We start from the raw sequence: 18,712 nt of genomic DNA on the forward strand, positions 1-18,712 counted from the left end.
TGCGTGTCTCCTCTCCCGGCTTCGGCGGCGCTGCCCCTCAGCGGAACGCAGCGGCGCGGCATGGTGGGGCGGGCGGAGCCGTGTGGCGGGCGGGCCCGGGCAGCCATGGCGGGGCCGCTGCTGCAGGCCTGGGGGCTGGGAATGGTGTTGGGACGGGGGGCGACCCTGAGGAGCCGAGCTGCCCTCCGGCCCCTCGGGCTGCTGGCTCCCCCGAGCCGGGCCGTGGTGGGGACGGGGCCCCGGGATGGCCCCGGGGAGGCGGCGTTGGAGGAGAACCCCTTCTACGGGAAGTATCGCCACAAGATCCAGGAGCTGCGCAGGTGGCTGGGATGGGGGAGAAAAGGGGGAAAAAAGTGGGGCTCGGAGGGTTTGGGGTTGGGTTTGGGGGAGGTGGGGGGAGTCTGTGTCCGTGGTCTGAGGTGGGAGACACGAGGGAGGTCGTGGCTGTGGGAGGGTGCAGGGGGACACTGTCCTTAAGGGGCTCAGTGCCCTAAAAGCCAGATGAACTTAGAGCCTGCCATCCCCTTGCTATCTTTTTTGTGGGGCCGCACCATCCCTACATGTCTGGAGGTTGCTGTCTGTCTGCCTTGGGGCACCTTCGTGCCTGTAGGGCTAGGCTGAAAGTCCTTTAGTTTACCCTTGTGCCCCTCTAACCAAACAAAACCTCAGGCCAAATGCTGCCTTGAGATTCCTTTACGTCGTTGCCTCCAAATAAATGAGAGGGTCCTACCCCAACGTGATCAATTTGCTAAGAGATAATTTCGCTAACACAGCAGCAGAAGAAACTAAAACAGGTTAAGTGTATGGTCAGCACCACAGGAAACGCTTTAACGCCATTTGGCCTTTTAATCACTTGGCACCGTTAATAGTCTCTTCTCTGATTCAGGGCCAGCCCAGATGTGTTTGAATCCCGTATGGAAAAAAGAAATGAAGTGAAAAAGCAGCCAGTGGGACACTCCAAGCAAGCCGAGTTTGTCAGATGTATGGCAGAAAAGGCAAGGCCAATTTTTCTTTGTAATTTGCATGCAGTGAAGCTGTAATTCTGTCATTTACGTAATATCAGCATAGAGCTACAACCGTACAGCATTCTTGCTGCTAAGGAGCCCCAGAATTTTACTCTCTAGTGGCTAAGAACATAATTCTCTATTCCAACATGTTATTTAGCTATTTTCCTAGGCAGTAGGCTCTGAGCTTGAGGGCTTAGTTAAATATTTAATTCATTCCAGATTAGTTTGGCCAGATGGAGTGACATCAGCTTGCATTTATCATTCTGTAGTGAATTTAAAAAACAAAAGTTCAACAATACCAGATCCTAATTAAATAATATTTTCCTTTAACTAATCCTTTCTGACCTTGTAATTCATAATTTGCATGAAGTTACTGCTTACCTTTCTTTATCAATAACTTACTACAGTGCATTTTATTATAGTAATGTTTAAGTATCTTAAATTTGAGCTTATACTTGGAAGATTTTGTCAGCAGGCATGATATGCGTGCCAGGAAAGGCAAATAAATGTTACTAAAGCATCAGCTACAAAAATTAAAGAAGGATGTTTTCTTCTAGGCAGAAGGCTTGGGCATGAAGATGTCAAAGGGAGGATTCACACGGGATAAGGTGAGGGAGATGAACCAAAGCGTTAGAGGATGTGCCAGCAAATAAAGGATGGATGTTAATTTGTAGTGTTACCATCAGTACTTTGCCCAAGAGCTTTTTGAGGTACAAGTAATGTTTCTTATGCTGCACTTCATAATAAGATTTTCATTTACTATTGGGATTATGTTGAAGTCTTAAACCTCTTTGCTCTCTGGGTTTTTATTATCCAGTCCTTTCTCTCAGATATCCTGGAAGTTCCTGCTAGTTAGAGAATCTGAAAGCCTGCAGTAATACATCAAAATGGTTAAGCTGTCTCTGCAATGTTTAAATATATTTCCAGCATTCAGCCAGTAGAGGGACAAGAGGAAGGTTTTATTTTCTTCAACGTTCCTGTATTTTAGCTATCTTTGTAAAGCTGCCAACAGAACGTGTGTCTGGAGCAAAGTCTGTTCTGTGTCCTGACAGCATCTTTTATATTCTGCTTCAATGTATGAAACCACTTTTCATTGTGTCACTACTTAACTATTTACTAGTTTCTATGGCAATTAAGAGAACTAAGATGCATTGTAAATTGAATTAAGTTCCTCTAGCTTGATTTTGTTTTATGTAGTTGCATCCATCCATTCATTCTGGATTCTCACTTGAATCAGAGAACTGTTAACCGTGCCAGATTCCTTATGCTCTCTCTTGCAGACACTTGATTCGATTCTTAACGTGGAGATGGTGAAAGACAAATCAGCAGAGGAAATAAAACAGGTGATGGATTTAAATAGACTGAACTTTGTTCTACATCTGTGGTTAATAGTAATTTACGTGGGAGAATGGGAATTTTACTTGAAAATAAGACTGAAAGTAAAATGTGGCTGTGGCTGTATGTTTATTAAAAAAAAAAAAAAAAGTACATTCACATGTATATCAATAGTAGAAGGTATTTTTCTATGTATAGGGAAGTCCACCTAGAATGTACCCCCATGATAATAGTTTACATTTGGACTTGATCACTCAAAATCTCTCTGCTGTATCTTACCACTGCCATTTAATGTGTAGCTGTTTAACTGGCATCAGCAAGATCCTGCCAGGTTTGAAGACAGGTAGAGGGAAATCCTGGCAGTAGCTCATGTGGATTTTGCTGTGACTATTTTGCAGGAATTAAAGCTTTTGCCATCTTCTATCTTTGTTTGTATTATCTGTCGTTCAGGAGGCTTTGTACCCATACTAAAGATGGTTAGGGTTAGAAGGAGGCAGATGTGTTTGTTTCAAGGACAATGTGAATCAAGTTATTCTCCCTAATATCTTTTTGTTTTGTACTGCATTCCCTTTTATCTGGTTATAGGTAATTTCTATTCCATATTTCTGATGTTGCTTGAGTTGGGTCTGGTAGGTTTTTCCTAATCAAATTGTATGCCAAGAAACTTTATGTAGGCATGCTCATTAACGGGCAGCAACATATACAAAGGAGCCTTCTGGCAGGACTTAAAGCAGACACCTTGATGCTTTCCTGATAGCTTGAAAACATTATAGAAGCGATTTTGTTCTGCAGGGAATGACGTGGGACCAGTTGTAGCTGGGAGTGGATTCAATAATTTATTTCTTTTGAGTTTCCCCATTTCATTGTTTAAACATTTTACTGATAATTCTCATTAGTCACGTAGGACTAGTCGATTTATTAAGGACTTCATATGAGCTTTTATGCAGGTATTGCCATCAAGCTGTGTTTGAAAGATTGTCTGCTGTTGAAAATGCTTTCCTTGTTCTTTATTCAAAACAAAACCAAAAATCCTCCAGACATTGCTGGCGTGACTGTTGTAAAGAATATAAGAAACAATTCTTGTAGCTAGTAAATCTTGAGCTGCCTCTTGAGTGCGCTGCTTTTTTCTGTTATCTAATGGAAATCTGTCATTTGGTACAAGTACTCTGCAATGTTAGAAGTGTATTGCATTAGCAGGAGAGTCAGTTGGGCTTAACTGAAAAATGATCCCTCGAAGTGCGTACAAAGATTGTTTGCAAATGGAATTCTTTTTTAAGCATTTAATGTTACTGGTGGATGCTTGATTTTTAATGGTAGATTTCCTTTGTTTCCTGCAGATTTGGAATCAGTACTTTTCTGCAAAAGATACAGTTTATGCAGTTATTCCTGTAAGTAGTTCCTCTGTAGTTACACTCTCTGAACATCAGCGTGCAAAGCTTCCTTTTCTGCTGCGGTTTAACCCTGCAGGCAGCTCAGCACCACACAGCCCCCTCCCAGTGGGATGGGGGAGAGAATCAGGAAAAGAAAATAAAAGTAAAAGCTTATGGGTTGAGATAAAGGCCATTTAATAGGACAGAAAAGGAAGCAAAACCATAATGATATGTGCAAAGAAAGTGATGCACGATGCAATTGCTTACCACGCGATGCCCAGCCAGTCCCCAAGCAGCAGTTGTCCCCTCCCCAGCCAACCCTCCCCGTTTTTATTGTTCTGCATGGCATGCACACTATGGGACATCCCTCTGGCCAGCCTGTCCTGGCTGTGTCCCCTCCCAGCTCCTTGGGCACCCCCAGTCCCTCACTGGCAGGGCCATGTGAGAAGCTGAGAAGGCCTTGGCTCTGTGCAAGCACTGCTCTGCAACGACTGAAACATCAGTGTGGTATCAGCATTGTTCTCATCCTCAATCCAACACACAGCACCGTAGCAGCTACTAGGAGGAAATCTAACTCTAGCCCAGACAAAACCAGGACAATTTCTAGTTGTGATTGTGGTAACAATCATTGAATGAAGTAACCATTGAAGGAAAATGAGAGTTCAAGAAAAAACTGTCTTTCCAGGATGAGTGATCTTAGTGCCTGGAATAATGGCTTTTGTTTCCAAAAGTGTTTAACCTTTTCTCTGCGATCAGTTGGTCTCAAAGCTAGTGCTTCTTTCTGTACACCTGTTCTGAATTTCCAGACATATTTTATTTAAAGTATCCAAGCTGAAGTTGGTGGGAGGCTGTTCCGAACATACAAAGTGCTGTATGGTCTGTAAATCACATTCTGGGGTTTGAAATCAAGCGGCTTTGTGTTTCAGTGTGCCCATGCAAAGCAGCATTCAGCACTCACACATGGATGTTCTGAAAACAATTTCAATCTTACGTTTACTGTAGTGGAGGGACAAAGCAGGGACTTGAGTTAAGGTGGTGTAGGCCTTTCATTAGTGGGGCTGGCAGTGTTCTGTTGGTGTGCTGTTTTAGGAAAGCTTTGGAAGCTTTTTAAAGCTTTAATGCAGACCAGATTCTAGGCACACTGGGAGGTAGTTTGTGGTGTTATTGAGGGGGAAAAAAGCTGGCTTCTGCCAGAAGTTTTCTCTTGGCTGCAAGAAAGGCTTTGCATAATTCTCAAACGCTCGAAAGCATACATGAAGGAATTTTGTGTTGGTAAATGACGTATGCTTTATTTCCTGAACACCACAGAGTAGGTATTAATATATGGTGCTGGCAAGAAAAGACCAGGCAAGAGATTTAGGGGAACATGGAGAGGACATGTGAATGCGATTGCCAGCTTCCATCAGGGATGACTAAATATATTTGTGGTTTTCGTGTAAAACTGTTCAATAAGCGTGTTATTTATATATCCCATTGCATTTTAATACTGAAGAACAGATGACTGTGATGTAAAATCCATAATTTGGGGCCAAGGATGTGTCATCTCATTCAGCTGTTGATGCCAAATGATGCAGTAGAACTATTACTAAAAGAGGTTTTAATGTAAGCCTAAATTGTGGGACTCCGACGTCCAACAAGTAAAGCTTTGGATCCAAGGAGTTTCCTTCTGCCTCTTGGAGAAAGCATTGTTAAAATAGGACACCCATGACATTTAGGTAGCTGAGAACTAATATAATCTTCTGTGCCTTCATTGTTACCTGTTCCCTCGGTGAGACCTTCTGTAAGTAGAAGTTGTGCCCTGTAAAGGTTAATGAGACAGTTCTGAACAATTGTGCATCCACATTCGTGTTGTGAAACTTGAACTTCTTTCTCCTTTCCCAAAGGCAGAGAAGTTTGATTTGATGTGGAAGAGAGCCCAGAAATGTCCTTCGGTACGTATGGCAGAGGATCGTGGTGCCTTGATGTATAGCTGCAATACATTTCTCCTGTCTGAAGCCTAATTCATAAACTTTTGACCCTCCTGTGTTCAGATGTATTGTATCAGCTCAATTAGTAAAATCCAGGTGTTGGAATATTTGTCTTAGTGTTCAGATACAAGCAATGGCTGTTGGGGTATATCAAACAGATTGATCTAGAGATCAGGTATCTAGATATAAGAGGTGTGGGGTTCGGAAAGGTGAGCACAGAAATCTCCTAGGGAATGATTTAGCTACGTGCTTTCCATTAATTGATGTCTTGTGGTTAAATCTCTTCCGTGCAGTGTTGTGAAGAGCCAGACCTTTTAGGCCAGCTTCAGTAATGTTCCTGTATATTTTTCATTGTTGCTTAAAGCATCCTTGTTTTAACCTGGAGGAACTGTTGTGACCTATAAGCTATGTGTCACTGTTGTATTATGCGGAGAAAGTGAGTTCTCGTCTTAACAGTCGAAGTGCATAAAAATACTGAGGATCCCTAAGGCTGAGGTTCACAGTTTCTCATGGGGCTTGGGTGGATTTGTGGTAAACTTCAATTGGAAAATTGAATTTCAATTAGAAAATGTGTGAATGAGCATGCTGTTGCTTTGAAGAAGTTAAACTGCAAAAGACAAGAACAGCTAACAAGATAAAGAATACGTTTCTGCTGGTTTGTTCCACGTGCTGCTGGATTAGTATTGTTTTCTGTTGAAAGTAGCGTGCTTTTAGAGTAATTTGTGCACTGAAGCATGGACAGTGAAAATCGCACGTTGCTAAGTCAAATGAAATCCTTCACTGCTTTATAAAATCAGAAGGTAGCTAGACTTCACGGAGTTGAGTGCTTTTTTTTACATCTAAATGGGAAACTTCACCAGATTGACTTGATCCTGGGTATTCCATTTGCCACGCTCAAATATGTCTGACTTCCTCAGCTACTTGGAGCTTGGGAAGTTGTTTGTAGCTTTAAGTGCATTTCTGTAAAGCCCACTGGCTCTACAGTCAGGTATTCTGCTTGTTTTTCTGCTCCTGTGTTGTCCTCCTTCCTGGTGTGGGAAGATGGTATGTGAGCAAGTCCTGTACAGGACTGCAAACTGTGAATGTTCCTCATCTTACATTTGACCATTTCTGTTGTTAATTTATTTTAGAAGTGAGCTACCAGGTCAGAGTCTGAATATTCTCTACAGTCCTTTCATTTTTTTCATAAAATACTGATAAAAAAAAATACGTCTCAACATGGAGGATTTCATAATGAAATAGTACTGATAAGGTAATGCTGTTTTATTGCCTGCTCTGAAAATTAATGACCTCTGCTCATCCACCAAGCAGCAGCGCAGGCTTTTCTGTATTGGTCTGAGGTTAAATTTGAGCCTTGGGGCAGTGGTTATCAGACTGGAGTCACTCTCCTGGGTCATGAAGTCTGGTTCCTGCTGTCCTATCATTCTTAGTAAAGCAGAGAGACCCTTTTTTCTGTTGTGCTCCTCGCTAAGGAGTTTATGCTGGAGGCCAGTATGACATGGGTGTTCTTGTTCATTTTATTTTATGAAAAGGAGAATTATTTATCACTTCTCTGCAGTTCCTGTACGCTTTGCCAAGAAAAGAAGGCTATGAGTTCTTTGTGGGGCAGTGGTCAGGAACAGAATTGCACTTTACTTCTCTAATAAATGTCCAGGTAAGTAATTATCATAAAAAGTTGAAAAATGGATTACGATCCAAAAATGCAGAGTGTCAGAATATTACAATATACAATTGCTAAATAATTTAATGAATAGGTTTTCTAGCTTAACTTGAAAATAATTCTCAGTGAAAAACTGCCCTAAATTATCGGAATTCAGTAAGTTTATGAGTACTAAATGTCTCTTTAAAGAATAAGGTAAAGTCAAGCAGTCTCAAAATACAATAGCCAAAAGTGTTAGAGCTGTTTGCACAAACTACTTAGAGTACCAGTTGATGGTATGAAATGAAATCTCTTTCTAGAAGTTGTAGGTTATTTTAATGGTAAAATGGCTTCTAGTTAAGAACTCCAACCTGAGCTTGCAAATCACTTGTTTTCTGTAAATACCAGGAATAATGAACTATTAATTAGAACTGACTCTTAAGCACTGAAAAATAATTGTCTCCACAGCAGCTAATACTCAAAAGTTTTATAATTAAGCCTCAAAATCTGCAATAAAGCTGAAGTTCTTTATGGGATACGAACAGATTTGTTTACTTCCTTCAGACCCAAGGTGAATCTGCTCCGAGCCAGCTGGTCCTGTACCATTATCCTGAGTTGCAGAAGGAAAAAGGAATAGTACTAATGACAGCAGAAATGGACTCCAAGTTCTTGGTAAGAGAAATCTAATCATTGGCTCCCTTCATTTTATGCTGCCATTCCTCCTATAATTTTGAATTAAAAACTAAGTCTTGAAAAGACAATTTCCCAAATAGTGGTCGTGCTGGATTTCTTTAACTTATCTATTTAGTAAACTAGGGAAAGTTTGGAGGAAATCAGCATTTTGACCATCTGGTGTTTGCAGCTCGTACATACTTTTTTTTTCTTTTTCTTTGTATTTATTGTTGTAAAACATAAGCAAAATTTAGAAGTGCTTCTGGTCTTCTTGCTAGTGGAAGCAATTTTGAAAGTGGTTGCTACCTGCTAACAAGTTTGAAACAGTGTTTTGAAACTTAATACTGATGGACAAAGCAAGAGACACCCAGAGCTTTGTGTTAAGTTTCTGTGTCTTTGCTCTTTTCCCTGCGTGTGGGCGCACTGTTATTTGCATATCTGCAATAATGCAGTGCTAGGACTAATGGCACCAGGGATTATACCGGTGGAACAAGATGATAACTAAAGCATCCCACCTCTAATTGACCCGCTTACACCACTTCCCAAACTGTGTGGTAATGCATTTCCCTGTTGTACTTCAGAGTAGACAATCAGGATTTGCAATGTGGGTCAACCGTAGGAGGAGAAAGATGTGACTTTGGTAAATCTCCAGTGCCTTAGAGGGGTTAGGGATCATGACAGATAGGGTGCACCTCTGACCTCTGAGGTGTATGCTCAGCAGGAGACCAGTTTGTAGGCATGGTGCTCAGGTGCCTGAGTAGGTCAGGAACAAGAGGGAGATGGTTTTGGGAAGAGATCTGCAAAATGAGGATGACTTCAGATTGAGTCTTTTGAGCATAACTTTGAGTCCCTGAAGAGTCCTTTTCAGTGGGAAAGAACAAAACCCAATGTTAACAAATTCTCTGTTTAAACTTGCAGGTGGTCCACGAAGCCCAGTGCTTGGCGAATCAGGTGCAGCTTTTCTATGCAACGGATCGCTCTGAGACCTATGAATTAGTGGAGACCTTCAACCACAGATCTAATGAATTTAAATACATGTCAGTTATAGCAGAGCTTGAGCAAAGCGGACTTGGGAAAGCACTGAGACCTAGTCAGGTTTCTGACAAGTCATAGAGACTGACCTGCATGTGAAGCAAACCAGCAGCAGTCAAAGGGTTTCTTAGCTGGTTCCTGTCTCTTCCGTTCTGTGGAGTTGGACTGGCTACAGGAGGGATCTGGAGACATCCTGGGAGTGTGATTGTCCAGCCTGCCTGGCACTGATACAAGCTGAGGACATGGATCATTTGAGCAGTGGTAACGAATTGCCCAACTGGAGCACTGCTCTTCAGGGTAACGTTGTCAGAAGGAGCTGTTTTTCCTTCCTGTAACTTAACTGCTGCACGCTGTACTTCTGAGATCTGAAATAAAATGTCAGAGCAGGAGCTGTATCATGGAGTGTACTGACATCACCACAGAGATAACAATCGGTGTTTCTTCTCAATAAAGGCATTTTAAATGCCCTCTGCCATTATAATTGCATGGTCCAGTGCTTTTTAATTTGTGTGGAATTTATATAGCCTTGCCTGTCAAGAAAAGAGAATGGGTCTGATGGTCTAAAACAGATTCCTCTTTGTTACCTTGTGTGTGAGGTTCCTCATACAGATGTATAATGCGGCTTGCGTGGTTTTTCAGGACTAAAGAACAGAATGACTTAGATTTGTTCTGGGAATGTTGTGCTTCTTAATTGATATATCCATTTCATCCTGTTGCTGGGTTTCTATCTCAGAATTGTTTTTCTTGAGGAATAGGGTATTATAAACATGCTTTTATTTTTGTATATTTTTGAGTAGTGTAGAGGAATTATTGTGTGCTTTATAGCATGTTTTTTCTCAGACTGGCATCTACTCAGCCAGCTCTACAAACGGTATTTAAAGGGACAAAAATAGCTCCTGTTTCTGTATCAGGAACAGCACTACTTATAATAAAAGCAAGATGAAATGGTATAATAACAGAGCTAGAGCCACTGACCAGTTCTTCAATTGCTAAATGACAACTCATGGAAAAAATGCATTAGTGTGGATATGCACAGCCACTTTGGCATGTTTGTAGCAGTGTTTGCAGGAACCTGGCTTTACAGACTGCAGTGGGGTGGTGTTTTTTTTTTTTTTTTTTTTTAACCTGCTTTCAGCAGAAGAATCCCAAAGAGTTTGTGCTTTGAGCTCCTCGTTTTCTTTCCCAGCAGAGGCAGACAGGCCTCTGTGGGCAAGGGCAGGCTGTGCAGGGATCATCCATGCGCCACCACTGCACATGTTGGTAAGTAAACAGAAGACAACCAGGAGCAGCACTGAAATAAGTCCCCTGTCCACATCACATCACTGACACAAACTTGGCGTTAGAGCTAGTTATCCATCATGTCCAGCCCACGTTACACCTTCCCATCTGCTTGCTGAAGCTGGTAAACATTTCCTCCTTTGCCAAAGAAATAGGGAGGAGGAGAAGCAACTTCTCTGTCAGAAAAAGATCAATTTTGGGAGCAGGCCTGGTAACAGATTTTTTTATGCTACCCTTAACCATGACCTGATACAGGTTTGCTTAGTTACAAAGTGCCCTTACACAGTCTGTTAGTTAGTGTAATTGCAGGACCCTGTTGCTGTAATACTGTCACACCACACTTTGAGCCCCTTCCTTGGATGTGAACAGTGTTCAACTAAGCACTAAAGGCAAATAGTGAGGTTTTACTGATGAGATCTGGTTAACAGTGATTTTTGTGTGTTAGGCATGAACTCTTGTCCATTAAAATATGTTTCTAGGAGAGGTCCATCTCCTGGGGCTGTGCTGCAAGGAGATGGTTTTGTTCTCTGGTATTGCCATTGTTTCTGATTGGGTTGGGTCTGAGAAAGTGTGCACAGCAGGGGAGTAATCAGGGGAGGTGTGGATAGGGCTGTTATAATCTGAACAGCCCATCACCTTTATTAAAGAGCATTTTTCCTTCTGTTTTTCAGCATTCATGCTCCATTTATCATTTTCCCCTAGCTGAAATAAGAGCAGTTTTGATTCATTATTCACTCCGTGCTTTGAAGAAGTCAAAGTTGCTGTATTCATTTTTAATACAGCTATAATACAACATCCCTGGGTGAGTAATTGCTAACAGGAGTGAAATTCAAGGCCTCCAGATCCACACCTGAGCCTCTTTCTAAGCTTAAAAGACCAAAGTCTCCAGTATAAGGCTGTGAGCAGTCACTACCTGTAATTTGAGCAGGTTTTCTTCAAGCCATGGGGTGATTAGTCATAAGCTAAGAACTTCTCCAGGGGTTTAAGACAGAAAAAAATGGTACAATATAAAGGAGGAAACTTTTTTTGTGTTGCACACCCTGGATGTATTTTTGAGTAAGGCCCTACCTGAAAAAGCAAAGCTGATCATACCACTCACACCCATGTTACTAAGAGAAGGGGGTGACTACCTTTTCTGGCCCTAGAAGATGTGGGATCAACCGATGGAGAGAGCAAGTGCTTTTTTCTTCAGGTATTTTCATGTGCCGTAACATGTTTCCTCCTTGGGTCAGGGTGAGACCACTGGGCACGGGAATTCCTGACTGTGCTGATGACCTGGGGTTGCCTTGTGTCTATACAAACTAGAAGAGCCAAGAGCTTGCTAGGTTTGTGTGTGCACAGTGGTAGGAAGACTTGCTGAGGGCTTACAGAGCTGAAAGTTGCACAACCTGGGACCTATTCCCACCTCTTCCACTGATGCAGCCTTGGCATGGGCTGGCCACAGGCCCCCTGCCCCTCTGCAGCTCGGTGCACATCAGCAGCTACTCCAGGTCTAAGCCACTAAAAACTCACGTAGGGTTTGTCAGACACTTGTACTTGGGGTGTGTGACGAACCTAAGAGCTGCTGAAATAAACCTTTTGGTCGTAGCTTGGGTAACCGTGAGAGATGCTGTGCTGTGTGACCACTAGAGGGAAGATGTCCCTTCACTCTGAGCACAGTTTACACAGCCTGTCTGCTCAACTTTATTAACTCAGGGTGAGTTTTGTGCTCGAAAGGCATATAGCCATCCAGGCTGACCTGTGTGGGCAAGCAGCAACAGGAGGCAGTGGGGTGTAATGAGCCAAAGGGTCCCACTCCCCCTGGGAAGGATGCAAGGCCCCAGTAACTCCAGCAGCAGTTTTCCAAGTAGTTTTTGCTGATTTCCAGCCACTTGTGGGCCAGGGTCTTCCTGAGCTGGGTGCATCTCTCTTTAGTAGCCCTTAAGGGGGCATGTTCATGGAGGAGAAACCCAAACCTCCTCGGGGCCCTGTGTAGACCTCAGCCCCTGCAGCAGGGAGCTTGTGGCTGAGGCGGGTGCCACATGAACCGTGACCTCGGTGCCACCTGCATTCAGGATGTGACAGCAGCTCCTCTTAGAAGATAAGCCAGTTTTACAGCCAGAAGCTCTTGGTTATCAGCACCTCGAAACCAGGGCTTGCCCCCACCCCTGTCGCCCCAGGGAGATGTGCCTCACGTCACCAGGAAAGCCGGAGGCCGTCCCGCTCCCCGGGGACGCACCCTGCCTTGTCAAAGGCGACAGTCGAGGAAGTGCAGACTGAACAATGCTCGTGCCCTTGTTTAAAATGCTGAGCCCGGTGCTTTTTCATCTGTGTCTGTTTCTTCCTGTGCTTGGCGATCAAAGATTAGAGGCCTGGAGAACAGCGAGGCTGCGGTCCCTGCGCAGGAAGTCCCCGCGCGCTATCTCTGAGTGTCTGAAGGACTCCGGCGGGGCAGCTTGCTCTTCCTGGCGCTGCACGGCCCACGCAAACTTCTCTGGAGGAGTCCTCTGCCTCTGGAAAGAAACAGAGCAACCCCTGCTCCCTTTTGTGTTCACTGGGGTGTGCTGTGCCTTGAAACGTGTCAAGTCCCATGGTGGTGTTGGGCCTCTTCCCGTGAGCGCCTGCAAGGTCTGGCAGAGCCATCCAGCGCTCCAGGCCCGCTTCCTTCCCTGCTTCCTTCCCTCCCTGATAAATTCAGCCGTGCACCTGCCTTCACGAGCAGGACCAGAACACCCTCTTCCTTCCTCCAGGATGGACAAATGCCCTCCTCACAGCGACACAGCCCCCTCCTGCCCCAAACCCACAGCTGGGACCACGCATGGCTCCACTACCTCCCTGCTCTGGGGGGTTTCCGAAACCTGCAGCCTTGCGCGGGGTGGCTGCTTTCACCTGGCCATGAATTCCCTCCGGGATCTTTGCTGCCCATCCAAGCCTCCCAGCTTTGGATTTGAGCCTACTCGTTAGCGTTTTATTTGAAAGGTTCCTCCTGGCTGGGCACCAGCTGCTGGAGAGCTGCCCCAGCCTCTGTGTTATGAGGTCCCAGGACGTTTTGGGGTTTCCCGCATCATTTGGGGACAAGCATGGACTCGGTGCCTGTTGGGTTGCTAGGGAAGAAGAGAGCAGCATGGCATAAACCCTGATAAAGAGAAATAAAGAGAGCATGCGGTGCCGGGGATGTGTCCCCAGGTGCTGGTGGCTCTGTGGGGCAGGAGGATTTGTCCCTGCCGGCTCACCCCACCCCACTGGGGGAAACTGCACCCCACGGTGCTCAGCAAAAGGAAAAACTAAAAGATTTTGCTATTGCATGAACTCACTGAAGCAAGAGGCAGGGCTGGTTTGCCAGCTACCAGGAAGAGCCTGCCCAGCTGATTTTGATGGTGTTGCTTTAACCCGAAACCACTGGCCCTGACCACGAGAGCACTGGCCCTGCCTCCATAAAACATCCCGGGGCACTGGAGAGGGCACAAACGTGGAGCTGTTGTATTGGGTGAGCTGATGATCACAAGCAAGCTGGACAGATAGATCTGACAGCTCTCTTGTTTTACGTTTAATTATTCATGGTTATATTTTCCCCTTTGCAAGGCTGCGGTGCCCTGTGGTTCCCTCCAACCCCAGCTCTGAGCGTGCAGGTTGTTTCACCTCCTGATTTTATCTTTTCTGCAGAAACGTGCTGCAGCTGCAACACCTCAGCTGCCTCACATTGCGATGGGTGCCAGCTCCGTGGTCCTGCCTGGGGCCAGATCCCAAGCACAGGTGAGTCCTGCATGTCCTTGGTGTGTCCCCACCCCATCACCTGGCCACAATGTGCCCTTCAGCCACGTCCCTGCTGGCTGATCGGGGACATTTGTCATCACCAGGTAGGTGGCTTTATTTTTAAGGATTGTCTCTGAACCTCGTGGCTCCAGGGCAAACCCTGGCATCACCCACAGCTGTGAAGCCTCTGAATGAGGAAAAAAAAAAAAAAGCAAAAAAAGCAAAAAAAAAAAAAAAAAAAAAAAAAAAAGCTAAATCCTCAGGAGCAACAGGCAAAGCCCCCATCCTACACCCTCCCCCTTCATGCAAACATCCACAGCACCAGGGTTCTCCCATCCTATTGCAGCAGCAGCAGGAGCATCCCAGAGTGGGAAGAAACCCTATTAGTGCCACTTCCCCCCCAAAAAAAAGGAAAAAAAAAGAAAAAAGAAAAAAGAACAGCAAACAAACAAACAAACCAATTGCTGTAGTACGTTGAAAATGTAATTAAAAATACAACTTGGAAGCACCTGCAACTCAGCGGGGCCCCAGCGCTGCTCCCCGGGGAGGAGGAGGGGATCGGGGATGGGGATTTGGGACACCAGCACCGCTCAGCTGCCTCCTGTCCCCCTCAAACACCTGCCAGCTTCATGCCAGACCTGTGCTAGGTGTTTTATATCCCTGTTCAGGCAGCCGGAGCTGAAGCCAGCCGTGCTCCTCCTGCAGCCCTGGCCGTGCCAAACCGTCCCACGCCACTCCTGCCGTGCCCACCGCGCTGGCTCAAGCGGCACTGAAACATCTCAACACACTTCATAACTCTCCCCACCTCTCAGACTAACAAAAGTAAGTCCTGTCTGAAGCCGAAGGCTTTCTTGCCTTTTGTTCTTCTGCTTCTTTCTTCTCTCTTTTTTTTTTTTTTTTTTTTTTTTTTTTTTCCTTGGGAGGCGCCCAGCTCGTCCCGGCGCTTTCCCCCTTTGGCAGATTTTTGGGGTGCAAAGCGGGGAGGGATGCGCCTGCATTTGCCCAGACGTGCGTGTGGCTGTGTGTGCATGAGTGGGAGCTGCTGGTGGAGCCGGGGGGGCCGCGGGGCCCGGGGACAGCTGCGGCTCGGCAGGGTCAGGATGTGACATCAGCGGCGGCACAAAAACCCTCGGCCCCGCTTTCTGCGACGAGAGCCCGGCCAACATCGGCGTGCGGCCGCTCCTCCCGCCGTGGGGCATCCCGGCGGGCGCTGGGCTTTTGTTTTGAATCGGCTTATTTAATTATTTTTTATTATTTTTTTTATTATTATTTTTTTTTCCCTAGCAAGAGAGCAGCAAGCACAGCGGGATCGTGTGCTGGCGGCTGGGCGTGCCGGGGATGAGGTGAGTGCTGGGCTGGGGAGAGGAGCAGCACCAACGTCCCGGTGCTGTGTCCCCCACACCCCCAAGGATGCTCCTGGGGTGTTTCCAAGGCAGGGAGGGCAAACCCTGGGGAGAAACGAGCCCCCCCTACCCGGCTGAGACACGGGAGCCTGCGGAGACTCTTCCCCACACTGCCGGTGTCTCAGCTGGGCTGTGAGTGTGTGAAAACCGAGGGGTCCTGTGCCTGAGGTGTGGGATGGTGCTGGGCTGGGGAGCCTGGGGGTGTGTGGGGCATGGGGGGAGCCCACGGTGCGGGTGGACACCCCACAGCCCGGTGGGGACGGTCCTGGAAGTGGCTTTGTCCGTGTCCAAGGGAGGGCAGGGGGAGCTGGGGCAGGGCGAGCGGTGAGGATGTGCTTCCAGCCGCTGGCGTGTGTCCCGCCGGAGTTCCTGGCATTTGGGATTGTGGCTGTGATGGTGGGGGGATCACCCCATGGGACTGACCTCCCTGGGTGCCACAGGGCTCCGAGCAAGTCACTGGTGGCTGCAGCAAAATCCCAGCCCCAGGAGTGAGGTACCCCCAAACAGCATCACCCCAAAGCGAGCTGGATGTGCCACCTGCAGCACAGAGAGGTGGGGCTTGGTTTTCTGGGGTCGGGGACTCAGAGGGGACAGCGAGGCTGGTCTGGGGGTGAGCAGAGATGTGAGTGGTTCTGTTCCTGGAAACCACGTTGGTTTTCACCAAGTGGGGATTTCCGAGTGTCAGCAGAGCTGAGGGAAGTACCGGCACAGAGAGCAGAGCCCCGCTGCCTTTGGGAGATGGGGCCTTCAAAAATAGTTGCTGGGGACTGCCCTAAATGATGCTCGTGCCTCTCACAGGGCTCGGCAGCACCAGGAGCTGTGCCTGGCGTTTGGGGCTGGTGGGACCCTGCCTCCAGCCCCCGGCTCTCCACAGCCCTGCTGTCTGGCGTGCTGGCCCTCGATCCCCTTCCCGGCATCTTGTCTTGGCTCGTCTCCTGGAATTTTCCAGCGTTTGGGTTATATTTGGGATCGGCAGCCAATAACCCCGTTTCTCACGGACGGCCCAGCTGGGGCTTGGCTCCAGCAGGAAGCCCGGGGAGAGGGAGCGGGGCCAGAGGCCCGAGGCCGTGCCCCCAGCACCTTCCTCCGGCACTGCCCCTCCTTTAAAACCAGACGCGGCCATGGGGAGAGCTGCAAAACCTCCTTTGGGAGCACTGCCTGCCCACAGCCCCTGATGGGACGGGGTCTGAGCTGCTGATAGGGATGCTTAGGGGAGGCAGCTCAGCCTTCGGGGCCTTTTTGGTGCACCTCCAAGTTCCCCACAAAGAAACCCCAGCTGCAGGTGCTCCAGGACAGGTTGAGCTTTGCAACAGGGCTTCTCTGGTGCTCGTGGGGAGCTGTGGGGTCGGGATGCAGACCATAACACAGCCCTGAGCAGCAAAAAACACATCCGAGCCCCTTTGCCAGCAGGCAGCTGGTCAGGCCGGCCGTCTGGAGGCCATCTGGGGGCTCAGGCTGGTGTCTGGGCTAGCGCCGGCCCCGCCATGCAGGACAGTGGCAGGAGGGGAATTTTTGCCCTGACGGAGCGGCCTAAGGCCAAAATCCACCAGGGGAAGCAGAGGGGGGACACGTGGAGCCGGCAGGTTTCACGGGAGCCCTGCTACGTGGGGCTTGGTGGGCTCAGGGCCTCGCGGAGGCTGCTGCCGGGCGGTTTCGGATGCCTGTGTGCGTGTGTCAGCGTCTGGGGCCACGTCCAGGGCTGGCGCAGGCACCAGGCCCGCTGCCAGCTGGAGGTGCCGCTGCCGGCGCCTTCCTCCCCCTTGTTATTCCCGACCCCGGTCAAAAATAAGCACTGCTACGTCCCGGGGGCACTCGCAAAGAACTTTCCCCCCCCCCGAAGCCAAGTCATTGACTTTACAGCCCTAAATATAAAGGGAGAGGAGGGAGATGAGTTTTGAAAGTAGGGAAACTGAGGCAGGGAGCGCGGCACTGTCTCCACCAGAGCCCAGTCCTCATCTGTCAGCCCCTGCTGGTTTTGGGATTTGAGCTGGTTTGGGGTCAGAGATGCCGGCCTGCACTGGTGGCCTTGCTGGGAGCACGGGATTGTTTGCGGTGGGCAGAGGAAGCTCCCCTCCCTTCTGTTTTGCCTTTTTTTCCCCCTTTTGTTTTGCCAGTTTCTAAACAGCCCGTTTGGTGTTGTTCTTAATTTAAAACAAAGCCTTTGTCTGGCAGTGCTCTTCTGTGGTTTTCAAGTGATTTAAAGGAAAAAAAAAAGGAAAAGTATCCTCCCCAAATCCGAAACTAAGGGCTGATCCTGACCCTGAACTTGTTTCCCCCCATCCAGTTCATTTCCTTTCTCTCCTGGCCCTGCCAGCCCTCTAGGAAACCAGGATTTTGCACGTCCCAGCCTGCTGCAGCCCCACAGCCCTGCCGCACCCCTGCAGCTTCACCCTGCACCGACTTGGCTTTCACTAAACCCTACAAGTTTCTCTCCTGATCTGGTAAAATCAGGGGCACGGCTGAAACCAGCAGCCTTTGGAGCAGTGGAAGGGTTTCACTGGGTGTTAAACCAACCCCTGCAAAAAACGAGGCCATTTCGGGCAGGTGGATGGGGCAGGCACCGAGGATGTGAGCACGCAGCGGTGAGGATATGGGGGGCATGGGACCACCACCGAAACCCCGAACATCTCGCTCTGGAGGATTTGCAGGTGATTCAGGACGGGACATGCGGGGTGCCGGCACCACCCTGCTGTGGGAATCGCAGGGCAGCCGTGCCTGGAGAGCCCGGGGGCAAGCTTTGATTTCGCACGTGGGAACTGGGGGCTGCCCGGCACCACGCCAGGCCCCCTGGGCACCGACGGCAGCGGGACGTGCACCGTCACGTTGCTGCCTCAGCCTGCTGGGGCACGGCTTTAGGATCTCCCCAAATGGGCATCCCGTTAGCGCTGCCTCGTGCTCCGCTGCTCCAGGTTGAAGGCAGGGAGTGGGAAAAGCTGGTCCTGCAAGCAGCCCGAGGCTGGGGCCGCTTCCAACAGGCTGCTCTCTTGCCCAGTGTCCCCATTGAAGGGCTGCACTGGGTGTTTAAAGCCCCGGCCCTGGCCTCCCTGCTGCTCCTTCCCTGTGCCTCTCGAGTCTTTTCCTGCCCGCCGAGCAGGGGAAGCCTTGGAGCGAGGTTGGGAAAGAAGCCGGCTCTTGGCCCGGTGCCTCTCCCCGCTCCTTTCAGTCGTAAATCCCAGGATGTGCTGTTGGCTTTGTGTTAAATCGGATTTCTGGAGAAGAAGTTTTCTCCCCGATTCCGGTAAGGATTCACGAGGCCTTTGAGTGACTCGGTAATTCA

At 48.0% G+C, this 18,712-nt stretch overlaps 1 protein-coding gene across 1 annotated transcript; it reads left to right on the forward strand.

Annotated features, from left to right (window-relative positions):
- Positions 1 to 68: 68 nt before the first annotated feature.
- Positions 69 to 9,897, forward strand: ATPAF1 (ATP synthase mitochondrial F1 complex assembly factor 1). The gene is made up of 9 exons (XM_084290809.1): positions 69 to 320; positions 887 to 995; positions 1,565 to 1,615; positions 2,288 to 2,350; positions 3,680 to 3,730; positions 5,596 to 5,643; positions 7,238 to 7,333; positions 7,883 to 7,990; positions 8,909 to 9,897. Exons 1-9 carry the CDS (start codon positions 106 to 108, stop codon positions 9,101 to 9,103), a joined length of 936 nt encoding a protein of 311 aa, XP_084146935.1. The 5' UTR covers positions 69 to 105; the 3' UTR covers positions 9,104 to 9,897.
- Positions 9,898 to 18,712: the final 8,815 nt, after the last annotated feature.

This window comes from Netta rufina, assembly GCF_964035555.1.
Source record: "Netta rufina genome assembly, chromosome: 8".
Lineage (NCBI taxonomy): Eukaryota > Metazoa > Chordata > Aves > Anseriformes > Anatidae > Netta > Netta rufina.